The sequence below is a fragment of the Ostrinia furnacalis genome, unplaced genomic scaffold (assembly GCF_004193835.3).
Source record: "Ostrinia furnacalis isolate ACB-3 unplaced genomic scaffold, ASM419383v2 OfSCF7642, whole genome shotgun sequence".
NCBI lineage: Eukaryota > Metazoa > Arthropoda > Insecta > Lepidoptera > Crambidae > Ostrinia > Ostrinia furnacalis.
The window spans coordinates 366091-388580 of record NW_021137881.1 but is presented as its reverse complement, the minus strand read 5'-3'; the positions used below and the strand labels follow the sequence as shown (position 1 = coordinate 388580).

General features: G+C 38.9%; 1 protein-coding gene across 1 annotated transcript in view; it reads left to right on the top strand.

Annotated features, from left to right (window-relative positions):
• Window positions 1–22490, top strand: part of LOC114365738 (uncharacterized) — a 32307-nt gene that overhangs the window by 1135 nt on the left and 8682 nt on the right. Inside the window, exons 2-9 of the mRNA XM_028322379.1 lie at window positions 1542–1700; window positions 4122–4305; window positions 6635–6784; window positions 10588–10703; window positions 14395–14569; window positions 19909–20037; window positions 20507–20652; window positions 21689–21917. Of these exons, the coding sequence (XP_028178180.1) occupies window positions 1542–1700; window positions 4122–4305; window positions 6635–6784; window positions 10588–10703; window positions 14395–14569; window positions 19909–20037; window positions 20507–20652; window positions 21689–21917 (1288 nt within the window). The remainder of the gene's footprint in view (window positions 1–1541; window positions 1701–4121; window positions 4306–6634; window positions 6785–10587; window positions 10704–14394; window positions 14570–19908; window positions 20038–20506; window positions 20653–21688; window positions 21918–22490) is intronic.

Sequence of the window (22490 nt, the reverse complement as noted above, 5' to 3'; positions counted from 1 at the left end):
TTACTCCTTCATTATATTACCCTGTTTTATGTTGGCGGAACGAATTTTAAGAGTCATTCAAATCACGTGTTACAAAAATTGTAGAGAGTGGTAAAAAACTTGAATATGCTTGTAATTTGTTGCTTTTTGATTATCGATGTACACTCGCAAAACCACTAGCCAGCCATATGTCAGCCATAGGACGTCCACTGCTGAACACAGGCTCCGATGCTGATTTTCACAATGGCCGGTTGGTGGCGGCCTGCATCCAGCGCCTTCCTGCTACCTTTATGAGGTCGTCGGTCCACCTTGTGGTTATGAATCCTACGCTGCGCTTTCCGGTACGTGGCCTCCACTTCAGAACCTTGCTGCCTCATCGTCCGTTTGTTTTGCGTACTAAGGCAGAACCGTTGGAAAACCTTATCACAATGCTCGAAGACCTTAATCGAGTTTCCCAACAGGTAGGCCTTCGGATGAATATGGAAAAAACGAAGCTTATCTCGAATGTCCATGTTGCTCCTTACCCAGTTTCGGTTAGGAGCTCGATTCTCGAGATTGTTGACAAGTAAGTATGTCTATCTCGGATAAACGATCAGCTAGGTAGTTAGATGCAATTTCGAGAAAGAGGTAGGCCTTCGGATGAATATGTAAAAAACGGAATAAAGTCTTCAATTAGTGTGTGTTACCAGACCAGTGATGATATTATACGGCTTGAAAATGTGACATTTGAATATAGGGAACAACGTGCTATGGAGAGGGATAAGCTTGGTGTTTCTTTACGAGATCTAATCAGAAATGAGGAGCTCCGTAAACTAACTAAGGTCGCTGACATAGCCCGACGGATTAGCAAGCTGAAGTAGCAATGGCAGGACACATAGTACGCAGAACTGACGGTCCATAGTCCAGTAAAATTTATGTTTGAAAGAGAGTGGAGATGTCGTTCTTTGTTGACCAAGCACCTATGGCAAATGCTTAAATTGATTTAGAACAAGTTAAATTAACCATATAATAGTAAAGATATTAAAATATTTGCAGTGGAACAAAAAGTGATGGTGAGAGACATGAGAAAATGATTGGTCTTTGCCTATCATGTACTTTGGGCTTTGTGGCAGGTTGTGGCGAGGTTAAACGCTTTGTTTAAAATCTCAATTAAAACTTTTATCTGATTCCGATATTACGATATTGGGTCGCTCAATATCGGAATTGAAATATCGGATCTCGCAGTCCGAGATTCCGATATTACGAGATTCCGAGATTCCGATATTCATGCCCTAACGGCAGCCCTTTAGTTAAGACTTAACTAAAGAGAGTTAAGTAATCATGTGTTTATTTTTTCTATTTTTATATCTGTGTCGCTATTCATCATGCTGTGTGTATACAATTAGGTTGTCAATCTAGAGCTCTTAACTCTAACCATGTGTACTTAAGTATCTACTAACAAAACTCGATTGTCAACTGTAGTATATACCTAATAAATATATAAATAAATATCGACGAACCTTTGTGTGATTTTGTTGGTATTTATTATCTCCATTTATAACCATTTTCCTATCGTCTACCAGGTCAAGTGGACCTATGGACGCAAGCGTCGTCGGGATGCGCGTGCGCGAATGGCGGCGGGGACGAGTGCGCGTGCTGCGTGCGCGACGGCGCCTGCCCTTGCGGCGACGTAGCGCCTGCGCGCTGCGCGCAGTGCGGCCTCGAGCAGTACTGCGCCAACAGTAAGTAATAATAGATTATTTAACCGCCTCTGTGGTCTAGTGGTAAGACCACCTGCTTCAGACGCAGAGGTCCCGGGTTTGATTCCCAGTGGGGGCAGATTTTTCTGTTTGGTTTGGTTGGTGGTAGGGCTTTTTCTAAGTCCGCCTGGCTATAGCTACCACCATCTTACCTAAGTCTGTCGCCATAACAATGTTGACAGAATTGTTGTGTTCCGGCAGTTAGAGGTAAGATAGCCAGTTCCTCCGTGGTTGAGGATTCCGGGTGAAGCTCGTTTCCACCTTAGGCCTGATCGTCACTTACCATCAGGTGAGATACAGGCCAAGAGCTTCCTCGTTGTGGATAAAAAAAGATCCTTAATAAATATCATAAAGGTAGCAGGAAGGCGCTGGACGCAGGCCGCTACCAACCGGGCAACATGGAAAGCATTGGGGAGCCCTATGTTCCGTAGTGGACGTCCTATGGCTGAGATGATGACGATGATGATGAATAAATATCCTTGGATATTTCACACTGAGCCATTTAGCCCCAAACTGCTGTGCGCAACGGGACCTATGTGAGTTTTCACATAGTGCGGCGTCGAGTAGTACGGGCCAGTAGGTAAATAAACATATTGAACATAACATACTTCGCTATTTAGCCCCAAATGCTGCTGTGTGCGGCGACATGACGCCAACAGAACCTCTGTAAAGTCTATCTCGTTGCCTATGGTCTGCCTCGTAGCAACCAAATACACTATAGATTTACTGTGTTACTTTGTATAATTGTGGTAATAAAAACCCGCCACGTGTAACATAGTAATAATCCGCTACTACAAAGAGCCAGAGGCAACGACTTGTCGGTTCGGCGTAAGCGAAAAGTTAAATATAAAGCTGTGGAAACCAGCGGCTGATATTTTTCGGTGTCAATGATAATAAAAACAAGCGTCATAACAAGGTCAGCATTACGTAACCACTTTATCAATTCCGCTGAATTTGAGCGGACAATAACAACTCAATAGCCAGTCTAATCGCATAATAAAAATATTGTTAAACCCAACAACATGATAGTTAAATATCAGTTTTGTACCACGAAAATGAACGCTCTCCTTCCCAGTAGTGGGTTAAGATAAGGACAATCAAAACTCGCACGAGGACGATTAAAGATTATATTTAATGTTGCGATTATTAGCGCAAACAATGGTAGACAATTTGAGAACGGTCTGGATGTTGGTAGGTTCCCGCAAAACCCTCGGGTATTGAGACCCAAACAATGTTTACCTTTTCCTTGAATAACGGTCCATTATTAACCCTTAGCCAACATCAAACCTTTAGAACGATTTCACTTGTCCAGCTAAATTTTAACCGCAATTTTTCACGGTTTGCTCGGTCACGTTTCGCTTTAATTATAAAGTTTATTCTTTGTGTAGACAATGAGATTGAATCAGAAATGAGGACACAAATGATTGGGTTCTTTTATGTACATAGAAGATAAGTACTGGGATGTTTTCGTTACCCTTATAGGCAGTGTTAACCAGTCTCGTGCAAAAAAACGGTGTGAATATTTTTGTCTCGATTAGCGGAACCTATATAATTATAATTATTTTCGATCAATAAGTTGTGAAGAGTAGCTATAGCATTCAGCGCATTTTTGATGGAATTCTTTTCAAACAAAATACATGCGATTTCCTCTCTACGGTATTTGTTCCATGGCTGGGTATTGTTATTCCATGACTTCGCAATTTTAAAATGCTCGACGCCTGAACTGGTGCTGGGAATCTAGTCAAAGAGTTTCATTTTTAAATACCAACCAAGCTTGCTTTCCCGTCTCAATCGTTTTAGTTGACAACTTGTAGCACTCCAATCAAGTTTTATTGATACACAAAGTGACGCTTGAGAAGCGTTTGTAAAATAGTTCAGTCAATTAGCTAAACTCTAGCTTATGGATTGATGAAGGCAGCTTGTCAATTGTTTCTTTATTGATGTGAAATTGCAACGAAATAAATAATTTAATAATTAAGTAATATCGTTTTGTAATGTTTGTTGATGTCTAAAGTAACTAATATTTACCAACCTGTTCTATGTACGCAAATTCCTGAGATATTCATCATTGTTCTTAGCACCAAAACGTTGCCTACGAGCGCTATATACGTTGTCTAGTTAGGTACCCATAGGACAAGTTTTGCTTAGATCGGGACTAGACAGTGTATAAATATCCAAGGTTATTTATTATCATTAAGGATGGATTCGACCAAACAAGAGTAATCTCAGAATAAATCGTCAGTTATTTGAGATTTTGACATATTTCCCATACTGAAACTGTCAATGTCAGTTATACCAGTTAATCTCAGATAAAATTTTGGTCAAATCGGGCCTAAATCAGGTTAATAAACAGTAAGAATATTATGATTGTCATTTGTTATTGATACTTTGTTCTTGTCCTAGTGTGCAACATAACCATCGACTCGCGCGTCCTCAAGACCAAGTCAGGGAAGACGTTCGGGCAGATCAAGTCGCCGTCGATAGAGGGCCCTGGCGCCTGCTCGTACTTCCTCCAACCTGACGCCGGCCAGCGGGTAGAGATACAGCTCTACCGGCTGGTCTCTGTTGGGAGGTTCAATGGCAGTAGGTAAGTGAACGCTTTATACCTCTTTTTTGACTAATTTAAATTAAAAATTAACATATAAGCGAATGATCATCCACTACAAGACTAATTACTACCCCTGTTCTGCTCTATAATATTTGTCGATATGATCTTCAGTTGAGAACTTTTTTACTCTACTTTCCATCGGTTCTGTAATACTTTGGCTTGTGTCAAACTACGATTACTTGGACATTCATTTTAGCTTGCTAAGTTTTTGTTCACAATTTCACTGGGGTATTTAAATATTAAATCACGGAAAACTATCAATAATCGACAATTTAAAACTCTTGGCACATGATTGTAACCATAAAATAGGTCAAGGACACATCGGAGGTTACACGCTTTGTAAAAATTTTAGGAACGAAAACAGAAACTCGACACGCCCTAAGGGAGATGTAAGATTATATAACTAAGACATCGCGATCGGTTTATTTGCCAGAAATCTACCTGCGGTGTGTATTCGGTCTTACATCAACAGATATTAATCTTTCAATTGCCAGCGAATCGAGACAATAGAAGTAAATTGTTAGCTGGCCTCATTATACCACTTAGGTAGTTATGGGTTAATTGTGCACTATTCTCGTGTTTTACTTAGTCTTTTATTAAAATTACTACTAACGCATTATTTATTTCTCAAAATGCAGCATTTTCACTAAGACGCATATTTCATTACCAAATGAAGCTTCAAAGACCATAAAACCGGTATTCAAAACCAGTTAGGTACCATTTAATGCTGTTTGAATCAAGAATAAAACTTTTTAAAATGCATATAATTGCACCATTGCAATAGTCAGAGTGCGGGTGACTAGCGCTGAGGTTGCGTATTGTCAAAAAGTGCATTGCTTTCAGAGATGCCTCAGACACGACTCTCATTACGCATTCAGAATTTCAGTACTGCTGTTTGAATATAATTATATTTTGCTTACCATTACAATGTGTATACCACTGGGAAGATATTATGCACTTTGCAAGTAGAAGTTACGGCAATTTAAAACAAACTAAAATAAATGTTATGTTTTATTAAAGCCTTATTTATGAGTAGTCTAACTATACTAATATTATACTATTTCTATAAAACCCTGATTGTTCTATGACTAACAACAAACAGTCTGGTTTAAGCCATTAAAGCAGGTACCCAAAATTAAATGTAACTGAATAAACGCTTCATTGTCCTCCAAACGTTACACTAGTCTCAAAACTTCAACTACATTCGCAACCAGCTGCTATCAACAACTTGGGATGTCGAATGCTAACTATGTGAGATGCCAGTTCAAGACCCAAAATTACCGTATCATGTTCAAGGAATAAACCATTCGGACAGCCACAACTTCGATGCCACGGGCTAGAAAATAACGTACAAGTATCATCTTGTTATTTGTTAAAATACCCTCTCCACAAATAATAGGTTTCCAAATAATAAAGTCGAGTTTCAGAAGCTGGCTTATTTGAAGGGTTGCAATTGATTGAATTGGAAGAAAAGAATCGGGCGTGATGGGTCCGAGGTTGTCACACACAGACAGCTATGATCAATGTCCCGTCAAATTGAATATTTCGAGCGCCCTGCCTCCAGGCGAGACCGCACGGCCGTTATTATACCTAAATATAACTATAGTAAAGTATATTATTATTATTATATATTAATATCAGAGATGATACAAAAATACGTAGGGTTGTCATTTTCTTTTAGCATGTTCGGTTGCTACGAAACGACAGATGCTACGATTGTTGACTTTCTACGTTCTTCGTAGCGCTGTAGCATATGCCATGAACATGTTCGTAGTATTTCATTCATGATTTACAGCTACGAACTTTAGTTCAGTGAGGAGAATATACTTTTTCTCTTTGAAAAGGAATTTATAGGGAAAAGTCAGTAAAGTAAATTGGCAGGTATTTTAATATCATGTTATAGAAGTTAATTGAAGGTAATTAATAAAAAAATATAAATACACCGGCAATATAAAGCGAAAAAATACATATAAAATAAGGAAGTAATTATGATATCACTTTCAGAGGCCATTTATAGATTCAAGGATAAATATACGAAACACTTAAAAAATTACCTTACATAAAATATTCTGAGAAGAATTTCAGCAAAATATTGTTAGTCTTTTCCCTGATCTTCTCATCTCTGCCTTTATAAAAATACAAGTACATTTTGGATTGTTAGATTGGTGATTACTATAACACTGTAGGTTCTGCATTTATAATAGGTGCAATCTTACAACAAAATATATAATTTGATGTCCTGCACACTTTTTTTGTTTCCTACTAAGCTTATTTGTGTCCTCATGTTAAAAAATATGTTTTTATTTAGCTGCGTTGGCGGCTGGATCCAGCTAGGCGGCGCTACGGCCGTGCGAGGCGCGGCGGGCGCGGCCGAAACTCGCCTGTGCGGCGCCAACGAGCGATATACGCCGCCTGTGGTGCTGTTCGCCGATCACGGCGCCTCTACTTTAGAATTTAGGTAACTATTACAGCGTGTAATACGATGGAAGCTGGATCTAGCTGGGCGCGCTACGGCCGTGCGAGGCGCGGCGGGCGCGGCCGAAACTCGCCTGTGCGGCGCCAACGAGCGATATACGCCGCCTGTGGTGCTGTTCGCCGATCACGGCGCCTCTACTTTAGAATTTAGGTAACTATTACAGCGTGTAATACGATGGAAGCTGGATCTAGCTGGGCGCGCTACGGCCGTGCGAGGCGCGGCGGGCGCGGCCGAAACTCGCCTGTGCGGCGCCAACGAGCGATATACGCCGCCTGTGGTGCTGTTCGCCGATCACGGCGCCTCTACTTTAGAATTTAGGTAACTATTACAGCGTGTAATACGATGGAAGCTGGATCTAGCTGGGCGCGCTACGGCCGTGCGAGGCGCGGCGGGCGCGGCCGAAACTCGCCTGTGCGGCGCCAACGAGCGATATACGCCGCCTGTGGTGCTGTTCGCCGATCACGGCGCCTCTACTTTAGAATTTAGGTAACTATTACAGCGTGTAATACGATGGAAGCTGGATCTAGCTGGGCGCGCTACGGCCGTGCGAGGCGCGGCGGGCGCGGCCGAAACTCGCCTGTGCGGCGCCAACGAGCGATATACGCCGCCTGTGGTGCTGTTCGCCGATCACGGCGCCTCTACTTTAGAATTTAGGTAACTATTACAGCGTGTAATACGATGGAAGCTGGATCTAGCTGGGCGCGCTACGGCCTTGCGAGGCGCGGCGGGCGCGGCCGAAACTCGCCTGTGCGGCGCCAACGAGCGATATACGCCGCCTGTGGTGCTGTTCGCCGATCACGGCGCCTCTACTTTAGAATTTAGGTAACTATTATAACGTGTGACACGTTGGCCACTGGGCCTAGTAGCTCGGCGCGCTATGGCCGCGTGAGGCGCGGCGGCGCGTCTATTTTATAATTTAGGTACCTATTACAGCGTGTGACGTGAAATTGACGCAACTGGTGCGCGACGTAGCCGAGGCGTCATCAACATTTTTGAGACTGCTTGTGACTTGCTCGTAACTTTAAGCTATTAGTTCACAACCTGCCACAAATCCGACAAAATGGTAACTGAGCTACGAAAACATTGGTAACAATAACAATCTATTGAATTTTCCTTTCTACCTAATATTCAAATAGATTGTTCACATTCAAAAGGCCACTAGTTGCGGTCATAACTAGCGATTGTACACTTGACTCTCAGCGTTGGAGCGACAAAGTACTTAGAGATGCGTCCGCCGTCCAGTTGCCGCCGACCGCAGTCGCCGGGCACGAGATATCCTGCTTTTGTCATTTACTTTGAACTAACCTTCGCCACTTCTGACCACAGCGTGTGACTGCCAGTAATAGACTTGTGCGGTAGTGCTGAGGAGTCTTGGAATTGATGTTGTTACATAATTTTTCATGAAAAGGCAAATAGGTAGCTCTCACCACAGATTTCATTGGAATTTTACCATACCAAATANACACACTGTATATGTACCTAATGCCAGTTTACAGCCACTATTCACAAATCCGATACAAGCTTCAGCAGATTTAGTAGATGAAGCTAAATGAATGAGCAACTCAAACAAATCACAGCACATTGTTTGCCCAAAGCCGATTTTGAACGCGGAATTCAATAGAGCAACTAACACGCACGTTGGTAATGAATCCGTTCGAAATGAACAATTTATTAATTACATTTATGTCCACTAATGAGAGGGACAGACTTTGGAATGAGTATTATTTCCGGATAAGTGAGGCGATGCGGTTGAATGCCGCTGCGCGTTTTGAATTTATATCCATTTGCAGTTTGGTTCGGAAAAGCTAGTTCCGGCGCGGAACGGCAGTCGGAACAAAAGGTCGTCACAGCGGAACCGGTAATGCTCGATTCGGAATTGCGGCCGGTCGCTGCGCGTCAGCCGGCACCGGCGCTGCAGCGCTTTATGAACTGTGGCTAATGCCGGCGATGCACTGGCGCCCTACGCCCGACGTCCGACTGGCTTCCTACTCCGCGATCCAGTGCGAGTCCGAATCACCCCAATTTCAAGATAGAATAGCTTTGTCCAGTCAGCGCTGTGTGTTCATTTCGTCATCCGTTGCTTTTACTATACGAATACGAGTTAATATTTGTTATTAATCGCGTTCTTGAAAACGGTTCTGACAATTACATTAACGAGTTTACGGGGGCTAGAAATCGATTTAGCAAGTCTCATTTCTTGGAAAATTCATTGCCCTCGCAATATGATTTTTAATTTCGTCAGAGAGATCGTTTTTTCAATAACCCAGTGGCTAGTGTTGACTTACCAAACCGAAGCGGGTGACTACAAATCCTGGAGGATCAGTTGGTACGTCCGTAGACGTCATTCACCTATGTACTTTAATGGGATTTACCTCGCCTCGACAATGAAATGAACGTCTATTTACCTAATTAAATTGTGGCATCTATGTGCATAGGTGGAGATGTACCTAATTGCGACTGACAAGACGTCTCCCTGTATGAGCTACGCTTAGTGTCGGGTTCGCACGAAGCTCTGGTGCGCAACTGAATTAGCCCAAATTCAAGATGGAGTGGTTCTGTATTTCAGTCCTGTGTGGTAGCAACATGATTCGCTTCAACCTTTAGGAATCCATACTAATATTAAAAATGCGAAAGTAACTCTTGTCTATCTTTTACCATTGAAGATAGAATTTTTTTGAGACCTAGGAAAACAGGATAATTTTTATCACTTAAGGAGAATCACTGACACGATAGTCTTTCTATGACAGACAGATTCTTACAGGCGAAGCAGCGGGCAAAAGCTAGTTTAAAATAACAGTATCCATATTAGGTATGCTTACATAAATTCTGGCGTCCGTCGCCAGCCTATTTGTTCACTTACTTATAGATAGACTGTCGATTCACAAGGAAACATTCCTCCTCCATGTGTATAATTTATACCCGTGCGAACCGGAGCGGGTCGCTCGATAATACTATTGGGCATTTTGTTGGCGGAAAAAACATTGATTTCTGTAACTGTAAACCATTTATTGTCTAAATAGAAGACTGGGGTAGGAATTCTAATAAAATTGGGTTGTTTTTAGGTTTTATCTTGAACCTAATAGGTACGATACTGTAATGTAAGGCAGTAGTAGGTTGGTAAGTACTGTTTAGTAGGTAACTATATTATTGCTGGGCACACCCAAAACCGTATCTCAGAGGCTTCTTAGAAATCGCTAATTTTTCTTCTACGAGTGTCTAAGTCTTTTCGAAATATAATCATAGTTACGTAGCTTTTATCCTGCCTACACACAAATACAGGGTGACAGGGAAACTCGACCTATTCCTTGAAAATACTAGTGGTCATTAGCAACAAAAAGTCCCGTGAACCAGGGGTCAAAACTGGATGGCTTCGACTTTTTATATTTTACCTGCTCTATAGGCCAGTAGAATTAAACACAAAAATTGATTAAATCGGAAATAATTNATTAAGTGCCCTTCAACCGTCATGAAGACCACTTTTTGATAGGGTAAGTCCTTTACGCGGTATAACCGGAAAACCGAAAAATGCCTCTTTCGGGGGCCCCCACCACTTAAGCACAACTCCGTCGAAGTCGAAAACTTAGGAGAGTCTTAATGGGCAACCAATGAAGCCATTAAAATAATAAAATCTTTTGTAGGAATTATTTCCGATTTAAAAGCTAATTCTACTGGACTACTATAACTCGTACTGAGTATTGTTAACGTTCTTCAATCGGTCATTCGTCATTCCACGAATTTGTTTTTTTTGTTGTTTCTTTATTTTAAACATTGTATTTTGTTACCAGGATAACAGAGAAGACTGTGCGGTCGCAGTTCCTGGCGTTCTTCAGCTTCACTTCTCTGAGCAACACCCAAGGGGTGGGGTTCCACCCGCGCGGGGGCTCCAGGATACCGCACACAGGTCAGCTGCTTAATCATAAATCATTTTCAACAATCGAATCATTCATTATAAACGACGAGTTACTTTATCTTGTTTATTAATGATGCTCATCTTTTATTTGGTAGACTAGAATAATTGTCTCGTTATTATTGTTTATTGTAACGTATTATTATTTATAAAGACATGTTTTATGTTTACATTTAAAATAGATTCGTTTAAACTGATTCATATACATGATAAATATTTATGAATTTATTTTAAAAGAGAAATCGAGCAACAAATTCATACGTTCATATCGCAATGAGACGAATAATACGCGTGTAATAGAGTATCTAGTAGCACTATTTCAAAAATCACTTTATTGCAATTTCACCGAAACGTTTTATGGTCCAGATTTCGTTCCTACAAAAAGCCAATATGGCAGAATTTTATGACTACCTACGTTTCAAATATCAAACTCTCAATTCACAGCTGAAATAATTTTATTCCAGGCCTTTTTAGGATGTAAAAATCATTTTGGTGATATCAAGTTTAGTTAAAATAAAACATTACTGCTAAAATTATTCGCGGAATTTACAATGTAAATGGTAACTTTGGGATTTCCCAAAAGTATGTTATTTTGCAGAGTTATCAAATAATTTCCGTCTGAAACGATGTAAATATTATCGCCGGAACTTCCTTTGTTCGAAATCCATGAATTCAAATTCGCCAAAGTAAATGCAAGCTTAGATATTCATGTTTATCACAACAAAGGTTCTAAGACGGAGCTGGAGGTAAAATATTCATCGAATCTTTGCGAATGGCAGTTTGAATATATTCGGCTGTTTGGTAATTACTCGTTGAGTACGTCGGTATGGGCTGTTGGGAACAAACTCTTTGGATTTATCGCCATACTTTGCGTGTACAAAAGATTTTTTCCAAAGCAACGCAAGTGTGGCCGACGTTAACGCGACCCTCGTCATAAGCCGCTTATAATTATTTTTTGCAGGTTGGAAGCTATTCAGTAGTGTACTATTATAGATACAGGTCTAGGGTTCGACTCCTAGTTGGAACACATAATAAAAAACTCTTTGGCGAGTACTAAGTCTGACACCAGGGTTGTTACTTGTGGTTAATTCCAACTGTGAAAAAAGCAGGCAACATAAAATAAACACTACATTTTTTTATTAATTTAATGTTAAATTCAAAACGCGAAAGAAAAGACCTTTACAATAAAATATCATCTAGGTACATATTCAATAGCGTATTTTAGATAACTCTTGCCATTGATTTAGATAATAGGTATTTTGATGTACCTAGTTAATTAGTTTTTCTTATTTATGCCCAAAAATATTTTTTTAATTCGTGTCACATCAGGGAATTGAACTTGAGAGCTTCAAATGAATCAACCGAGTCCAACTACTAAACCACGAAGACATCAATCGTCTTTTTGAAGCCGCATTGTTTAGAAAATTGTTTCCTGCACTTTTCCAAGCTGTATTTTGTCTCGCACTGTACACGAAATTGCGCTGCGATGATGTGACAAGACCTCGAGATGTTGAGAGTGAACAAAATGGTCTTCACTAACTCGCGGGTGCATTTTGCTACGTTTCACTCGGCATGAGTGTATTTTTGTGAAACGCTTTGCACATTTATTTAACCTTTTATCCGATACGTGTTGTACTTTACATTTTGCAGTGGGCCTTGATTGAAATGGATTAAGCGGGGTTCCGTCCACACAACTGATAGATTTTATGATATGCATGACCCGATTGTGTACTCTGATTGTTTTAGTTTCATTTTAAAATGTAGAGTTTTTAAGGCAGATTAAATTCGCTGCAACAATTCTAACTAACAAGCATTCATTATTTACGGCTTTAATTTGTTTCATTCAGTGGCATTAGTTTTATTTTTTGGTAAGCATTAAGCTACAATATACCTCTGGTTTTCATCTAAAAATACAGGTAGACACACTGTATACCCACAGTGGCATTGCTCAAAAGTACACTTTCCTGGTAGGTATTTATGAATTAAATATCTTTATCTTTGTGCATTTTTTGCCCCATTTAGAAAAATAGTAACAACATTAACACAGTACTTGTGCGCTACAACATAAAAGGCTCTCCACTCAACCACGAGCGTCTGTCATACTTGTGCACAGCAAATACAATAAGCTTCGAACGCTGAAACACTACACGCGTTCGGCTCAATACAAATAAAAGCCACAATAAGAATTTTGTTTTACATTCTTACAGTTAGTGATGGGCTATTTGATACTTAGAAATGATATTTGATACAAGGAAGCAGTTTGTATAACAAAAATAAGACTGCTAATATTTTTAACAAAATAAGTACGAGTAATAGAGCTTTTTTTTAAATGTGAACGTGAGACACGCGTCTAAAGTGAAGGTTGACAAATTAAGATTGCAATTAAAATTATAGTTTTTATTTTCTTTTAGCTTTTCTTTTTTGTACTTAATACACTATACTTAATAATTTTTGTATTTCATACACTTTATAGAAAAAAATCGGTATAACTGTGTAACAAAATAAAACGATAATTAATTCAGCAAGATCGAAAATAAAGCGGCAAAAATTAGTTCCTTATAGCGACAATTGATTTTTAGTAAAAACGCTGGAAAGCTCCCATGCATGCATTTCATGAATATTAATGAACTAAATGAGCTTTTTCAATGAAAAATATATTAGAGCTTTGTCCTTCATAAGGGTGCACATATTTTTATATTTATTTACAGAAGGATTTAGCTCGAGGTTATGATGATAATGAGTAGTTCTTTCACTTAAAGCCATCTCATTTATTTTTCAAAAGCAAAATAACTTTTATCTAAATATGAAATTCACATTTAAAATATTTCTGTAACGACAAAGTAATACATTTTATAAGTCAATATTCAAAAATTCTACAGGCAACTGTTGAAGACTTGTTCCTTAGCAATTCAAGAAATCAAGGTCGCTTTTTCATAATCTCCTTAACAATACAAAAATAAAGAAGTTATAATAAAAGTAACCCCTCGCCCGATTCAAGAAAAGAATATTTCTGCAAGTGATATTTATGGCGTAGCCAAATACATGGGATATGCAAAAAACCGTCGCCAAGACAATAAAAAACAATGCCGGTCTCATAATTTTTACTATCCCTACAGATATGGGACGTCCCTTGGGATTGAGAATGACGCTGAGAAAGTAAATATCAGTAAAAAGGTTGTGTTAAATGCATTTTTTTTTTCATAACAATAACGAATGCCAATGAATTACACGGCTGCACACGACCGGACTCCTAGGCCGCGCAACACTGGCCACCAAGAAATGTCATTATTTTTTCATTCGATTAATTTCGATTTTCTTTTGTTATTTTTATCTCGTCTCGACTCCTCAAAATTTTCAAGCGATTTTGTAAATAATTATTCTAATAGCTACAATTACCTATATAATTTTAATCACGGTATTATGGCGATTACCATCGGGAAAATGCCATAATATTTTAAATATAGAGTAGATATAGAGTTCTTTATCTACGTAACCACGAAAAGCACTAACATAACATTTTGAGCCCACTGAGGCATAATAATTAGTCTTTTAATTTAAAAATTAAGAACATTTCGTTCTTGTTACAGAATACCTAACTTTTTTACTTGCTATGATTAANATGATTGAGGTTTTAATTTTATTTGTAAGTGGCCGGCACTGTTTCATTAGCTTCTATTTTCCACAGATTGCGACTGGATGTACCAAGACGTGTCGTGTCGCGCGCCCGGCTCGTGCGTTCTGGCCAGTCCGGGGTACCCTGGATTGTACCCGCCACATCGCCGATGCCGGTACCTGTTCGCCACCAACTCAGTGAACACGCGTGTCAAGATCATCTTCACCTCCATACTGCTGCCTAGAAAGTGAGTACGAGACAATATAATTATCATTTTTGCTACCTACATTTGTTGTTTACATGTTTCAAAACCGTTCTATAATTCAGGAAGATGTCATTTTCCAATACTGAAATCCCTTTCACTAAAAAACAAAAATATGTTGTGAAGAAAAAAACCTTTGTAGATTTTTTCCAAAACTCGGCAACAGTTCCAGCTACTTATTTCTGCTTTTTCTCTCGCTTTCATCAAATGGTGATTCTTTGCGATAGAACGAGACAACATGACCAGAAATGGGTAGCTGGAAGTCTGGAATTGTGGCCGATAGTACCTATGATAGAGTGTCTACAAATAGGCATTTGTCTACAAAGAGTGTTTTGGGACTTTGTTTTAATCCAAAGGCTCATTTCGGCATTTTTTTTTACGTACACAATAAAGTATGCGCACGCCCAGGTAGTGCACCTCACAAGTATCTCCCAAGCACCGGACACCGTAACGAGTTAACTTCGCCACTTGACAAATGACAGATAGCCCCGTAATTAGAACTCAGAGCTGTAGACATTTTGTCTCCGTCGCCGCGCCCCGCCCACCCTCATAAATCGGTACCCACTTCCTGAGAATTGTCGCTACAACGTAATATTTAATTAGATAGTTTGTGTTCCAACACATTTGCTCATTTAAATGGCAGTGAAGCATGGTGCTTGTGGATATTAACATTTATGCTATTGTGCTGAAGTTTATTGTTAATGTATAGCCGCACAGGTTTCCTGCTGGTTATGGGGTATATTATTGCAATTCAAAGGCATTGTTTATATTATTAATTGGGGTAAATAACACCCTCTATTTACCCTACCCAAAGTTAGTTGATACAAAGTACCTAATGAGTTCTCAAGAAATGTCTTACTAAAATTATCCAATCATGCATTAAATTACATTCAATGGAATGTGATGAAAACTTTATTGCTTTATTAACATTATCTTGATCAAATAAGTTCGAAAGACAGATTTCAAACTACAAAATGTTTCATTTTGTTTGGTTGTAATTAATTTTGCAACAATAAATATACTCATCTGTTGTATTGGTGGTGTATATCATTTATCTTAACAACTCGATACAAATTCAACAGCCGAAATCCAGTAATTTAAATGTGACTGAAGAGTCTCACGATCGCGAACAAATAAATTGCCGAGCTTGCTTATTAACAAATATTTCGATTTTGAGCACAATATGAATATCATTAACCACGTAATGATACAAATATTAATTATCAATTGGATACGACTGTGGTGGTTTTGGATTTGTTAATTAACATTTTAATTTAATAAAACCTGTAATAGAACAATAAATAAACATACCGTCGCCTACCAAAGTTGAATATTATTCTGAACGTAATTCAGCATGCATTTGTCATAATTTAGACCAATTTGTTATTGAAATAGCCATCTCTCATCAAATATTAATTTACTGAAGTCGGTAATAGAAACGTGATGATGAATGAATAATCCTGAAATATCGGCAAACGGAAAGAATATTAACCCTTTATTATAATTAACCCTTTCATTATCTAACGACTTTGAAAAGTGGGGTTTTAACTGAATGCTTTCGGATGTTAGACAATAAATTATTGTAAGTTCCGACGGCGACACGACATTTTTGTTTTATTTACTCGTTTTTTAGAAATAAGAGTGTATAAAGTTACAAGTAAATTAACTCTTCCCTCTTTTTTTTTCTCGATTAAAAATAGAGCCCTAATAGATTGAAAAATAAACTTTTTATTCCATAAATATAATAACGTATTCGTTATCCGAACTTTCCATAGTAATGTGCCTTTATCCTTTCGCCAGAGTTTTTATATCCGCTCAAGAAGAATTTTACGTGTGTCTTACACTCGACAACTATAACTCCGTTTCTCTTTGGCGTTTTTATCAAGCACCCGTATGAAATCCAGTCGTGCCCGTTTGAAAGGCCTGCGAACAATCGTTCCAGTAAATAAAAGGACCGCCCTATCTCCCTTCCACCCTGTGGGTTGTCGCGTGCTACTGAAAATTTACGGCGGCCCATTGACTTTAAAGGGTAACATGTTCTTCCATATAGGTTTATCAGGCCCGAATGTAATGACAAATGATGCTCGATGATTTTGAAGTGTTCTTTTGCTTCTTTTGCTGTTCTTAATAATACGTTTATTGTTTTTCAAGTAGGTACTCAATTATCTATATGAAAAACAGATCGCACTTTGTGACGTCCAGCAAAAGCCCGCTATTGACTGAAATTATGAACTGCTATGGTCACTATGGTCATTAATTACCTGATAGTTAAGGTCATTGTTTCTCCAACAAGTTAATTGAATTTTGCTAGTCGTGAAAACGAGTACAAATAGCAATAACCTGAGGGCTTAGAGCTGTACAATCCGTCATACATTTAATGTAATTTTTTACGCGCTCAAGAGAACTCACACTAAGCCCTCTGTTTAAAAAAGTCCGGAAAGGTTTTCTTCTAACAAGTATAAGCATTTTCTTCTAATAATCATACCTAGAAAATGAAATAAGAAACAAGAGATTATTTGTGACAAACAGAAATCACGTTCGTATTATTGCAGAAACACATAAAACGAAACGCATTTCTTATAAACGAAAAAGGCAGTAAACATAAAAATATATATAAACACAAGACCGTAAACAACTTTCATCATAACGGTAACACGTAAAAATTTTTCAAAACAATTTTCACCTCTCGCTCGCAGATTTACGACTTGCGCATTTTTATTTCAAAGCAGTGTTGATATTTTTATGTAATGTAAATTATTTTACATGTACAGTATTTATTGTTTGAATATCAAGAAAATAATTGTCAACGTTGTTACTGTGTTGTAGATTCAGGTTGACTGACTTTTCTAAAGCATTTAAGGCAGGCATTAATATGCATATAGGTATTAGCGTGATTATTGTATTATTTTTAACTAGCTTTCCGCCCGCGGCTTCGCGCACGTGGACTACATTATCTACATATTTTACCGAACCCTATTTTTCCCAAAATAAAATTTAGCCTATGTTACTCGTGGATAATGTAGCTAGAATGGTGAAATAATTTTTAAAAACTGTCCAGTAGTTTTAGAGCCTATTCATTACAACCAAACAAACAAACAAAGTTTTCCTCTTTATAATATTAGTGTAGATAAAGATTGTTTGTATTTACGAAGAGCGATTTCAACCTTTTTCGCTTTGGAACATCCACTGGGGAAAGTTATTGACATGATGTATGCTCCGGGCAATATCAAGTAGGCTGTCGAAATTTTGTAAAACTACCGAATATTGTAAAAGTAGGAAAAAACCAGCCAAATTCGATTCTGCACAGAGAAGAGATCATTGCAATACATGGTGTAAAGCCTGGTCCGTGAGCACGTAGAATTTTGTCCAATGACCCCAAGCTACCCATCCTTATCGCTCGCGCGTAATTATATTGCTGTCGCGACTGTGCGACGGGCGCCCGCAGTGAGTGTGCGAGCGCGAAAGCAACATAGGGCAGCAAGGATGGGTAGCTTGGGGTCATTGGACAAAACTCTACGTGCTCACGGACCAGGCTTTAGACAGAGTTACTATATAATTTTACTCCACCATATCGAAATCGCTATATTTTTATTAATTACCTAATGGCTACGTACAGCTTTTTGGCTGTCCAGTAAAATAATACCTACCCACATGTGAAAAGAAAAATACTAACAGTAACGAACTAGTTTAATGAAATTTGACTGGCGGACTTTGACTGACGTGTGACAGTAACCATACCAGCCACCATCTACGCCAGATTTTACGCCGCCATGAAAGTATAACCGGCGATTTACGACTATTTCTCTTTTGGTATTAGGTGACCGAGTATACGACTTTTCCTCTATTTTCGTATTATGTGATCGAGTATGTTGTTGCAAACTCGTTCCGAGATGATGTGCGGCTTGCCGTATAATGCGTATGTGTTAGATTTTCTAAAGTAAACAAAGGCTTGCTGTATAGATATTTTATGTCATAATACAATTCAATAATGGTGTATTTTTAGGATGTTTATAACTTATCGTTTATTTTGTCTAATCAGCTACGCTACCTCTCATTCAAAAGGATATTACATAATCTCGACATGCGCGATAGCAACATAATTATTCTAAAATATAGAAAATAACTTATAAGGACTAACCCCAATAGTTAGTTTCTGCTAATTTTAATCTGTTGTAGCGTGAACTATTCAGCATTAAGAACGAATATACACGTACCTATGTGTGTACATAAAGTCGAATTCCATAATTAAGTACCCACACATGTAGTTATACGTAATCTGTGATTCCACACAGAAGTTCTGGATTACATTTAAATAGAATTAGCATGCGTAATACTATTAACCGTTTAATAGCTCCAGACATCACATATTTTCGTCCTTAAATTACGGCTTTTATACACCCTTCATACGGTAATGTGATTAATTAAGAATTATTTTCGTAATAACATTCCGGGAAGCACAGAAATTATTAAAAGAAGATAGTTCGCTTTTATCTTGAAAAATATTCGAGATCGAAAGATCCCAGCGGATTTTTAATATATCCCCAAGCCAAAATGTTTCAAGAAGCCAATTTAAAATTCTACGAAAAGCCAGGTTATCTGTGAGGCTTTCAGCGTCTAAGTTTATTAGCTTTATTTTCTTTGCGAGTCTTTTAAACTTAAAGTATAATATTAGTTGGTGAAATAATAGCACGTACTTTAAACCGTATTTGTTTCAATCGCACTTGTTCGGAGATAAATCTCTCAGGAGCAGTGGAGTGAGGGAAATAAAAGTGCTATCTCGGTGCAATATGTTTCCCTACACACGTACTAATAGAGCAGGAACCAGGAATAGAACTAGTTCTCGCAGGCTTAAAGCAAACACTAAGCTCGCTGAAATTACCGCATCTTATCGTCTAAGCGATACTTCTATTTGGACATACGTAACTAGACGTGAAAGAGAATGCTTTTCTTTCTCTCTTTTTATTTTGGCTAACGTACATTGTCGTTTCCGCTTTATTTTAATGCTTGAATCTACGCCAAATTGATTTTATTGGCAAGTTTGTATGAATGTTTTCCGCATACCATATTTCTTGTTACGGGGTTGACTGGTTTATTTCCTGTATTATATTGTGCGCTATCGCAGATCTCCTATTTCCAATGTCCTAATTTGAAAAAAAAACGACCATATTTTAATCAGCGTAAACAAGTGATTATTTTTACAATTACAAAATTATCTTCAAATAAATAATACAAATGTATATTAACATAGATTTAAATAATATGTTTAGTAGGAATTATCAAAAAAGTTGGGTCAAATAATTTGTTAACAAAGATTTTTTTTTCAGTCACTGCGCCACAGACTATCTAACTCTACGGGCTGGAAATTCGCCGTCAGCGCCGCTGCTGGCTTCCCTGTGCTCAGAGAGGACGGCCATTTTGGAGCAGCCTGGCCCGAATTTATTGCTCGAGTTTAAGTAAGTCTAATTAAAAACATACATATTTTCACAAAGCTGTGTGCTTTTTCAGATTGTGAATATGCAAAAAATGAAACTAATACGCTTTTAAAAACAGTTTTTAAAGTTAATTTCGAAATTCGTATCGCCTTCGTAACTTTGCAAAATCGTTGTAATTTTGTAAGAGCGTTTATTAATTAAAGGTTTTATGTTACGCGATATGTTGACACCTGTATGTAATACATTCCTTAATTGCGTCACAGTCAGAATTCTAATCTCGTCTTATTAATTTCAATTGTGTCTCCTAGAATTCGGTTAACATCCTTAGTTTAACTTGAAATCGCGCCGAAGGCAGTTACACCATTGTTGAGTCCCACTTGCAGTGAGCGTAGCGAGAGTTATTGCTCGAGGAAGTCCCATTTACAAGCAATTTCCGTGGTAATGTGAAACCTGGTGGTTGAAATTCTGTCTTGATTACATTTGTGCTTAGCTCGGGCCCGTTAGTGCCGCCGTACGATTACAACGGGTTCATCGCGAAGCTGGAGTTCATAGAGCGGGCGGACGGCAGCGCGCCCCCGCCTACTGTGGTGCCCGCCTCGCCGCCTCTAGCTGCGCTTACGCATCACATTCCGAATGGTACGTATTCTGATTTATTTTTGATAGAACGTTGGCGATTAAATTACAATTTTATCGTTTTACATCTTACTACTTAATTATGTAATCATTTTGTATGAGACAAGCAGGGAAACGTGCTTTTGGAGCTTTTAATGAGGCTGAAATGCTGAAGATGGAAATGTCATTAACGTTTTAAAAAATTTGAAAGAGGATGTAAAGTTATCTACTTTCCGATTTAGTATTATTTAAGCTTTATTTGAGAATTAGGATCACTTTGTGCTACAAAATACCGTAGCATTACAACAGTGATCGAAAACGAGTTAGCTTAAATTCGCCTTGTTTCACAATCGTGGCTTAAACATTCCAGCTATCCAATAAATGATAGTCGCAAGCTGCTACCTGCGAATTATTCCCGAATTCAACGGTAATACCGCATCGTAACGGATTTCTGGAGTTATTCGGTACTTTAAAGTGGAACTGTGTCCAATGCAAGCGAGCCCCTGAGGGCCAATCCGCTGTAATTGCGTTGCGATGCGACATGACCGCTCTGCCCGGCGGATCCCGCGTTACGACCCACAATGTAATATCGTTCATGTTTTACTAAAATGCAATACCACGGAAGTGGTACCACGCTTAACTAAGTATGCAAACGTTAATTCCAAATAACGCTTATTCGCTAATAACCGTTGAAACTCTGCGCAATTGTGCAACAAACCCTGATTAAAACTACTAAAGCTCATAAAAGAAAGCTTACAAAATCCACTGCTTATCCGCTAAAGCGCTCATGGAAACATATCCCATTTATTTACTGGCAGCGAAATTTAGTAGTTTTCACGCTTAAATAGCAACGGAGATACTCTGAAAACAATTGAGCGTGCAAAAAACTTACCGCTCGCCAGTTTATTACGAGACATTCAAGTGCTCCACCGTGAGAAGTGGGATTACTTGAAGTCTAGTCTTCCCTGACCGGGTACAATTTCTGTTTCCATTTCGCCGGAGCGTTGTCTCGGGGCACAATAATGAAGTTGGGTAATATGTTTGTTTTGTCTTTATTTAGTGGACAGGGTGGCAGCGATGGAAAGTAATGTGGTGTCGAACGAGGTTTCCGCTAACAATGGTGGCGGGCGAGTGGGGTGCGGCGCCACTGTGCGCGGCTACGGCCCGGGTGGCGCGCGCTCCGGGCACTTTGACACGCGCGCCAGCGGCTGGCGGACCCAGTGCGCAATACACCTGCTGGGAGCACCCACCGACGTGGTTCAGGTGTCGCTGTTCAATTATAATTTAAGGTAAGCCCACTACTGATACTGGGTACTTTACGACCGTCCATTTTGTTGTCGTTTCATTTTATTTCTACCAAGTCTCACGCTAGTCTTGGCCAGGTTTGCACAGAGCAACGACCGAAAACAGGAAGTGACTCGTGAATTATTTGCACAGGCTTAATTCGGTATAATATTGCGTTAAATTTTCAAACACATTTCTCGGAAAAATATGTTAATTACTGTCATAGATTTTGTGTTTATTGCAGTCAGCTCGCGTATATAAATTAAGCAAATAAACGAAGCGTTTGAACTTAATTACTGTATCAATTTGAATAATAAAACGCCATACAGTGCAAATTATTCAAGTCTATAATCGCGCGCGGGTTGTTTCAAAGAACTAATTAAACCACTTTTCCACATGACGTTGCGGCTTGGCGTTTTCTTTCGTACAACGCTGGTGACCGAACCACAAACCACTGAGTAATATGAAACGTCCATACCAGTTTCACTGCTAATTGCTTTTGACTCCTTAGCTTTATCTGGAGTGGTGCCAAAGATTTATCGAAAGCAATTCCATTGTGACGAAGGCAGTTTGGAAAA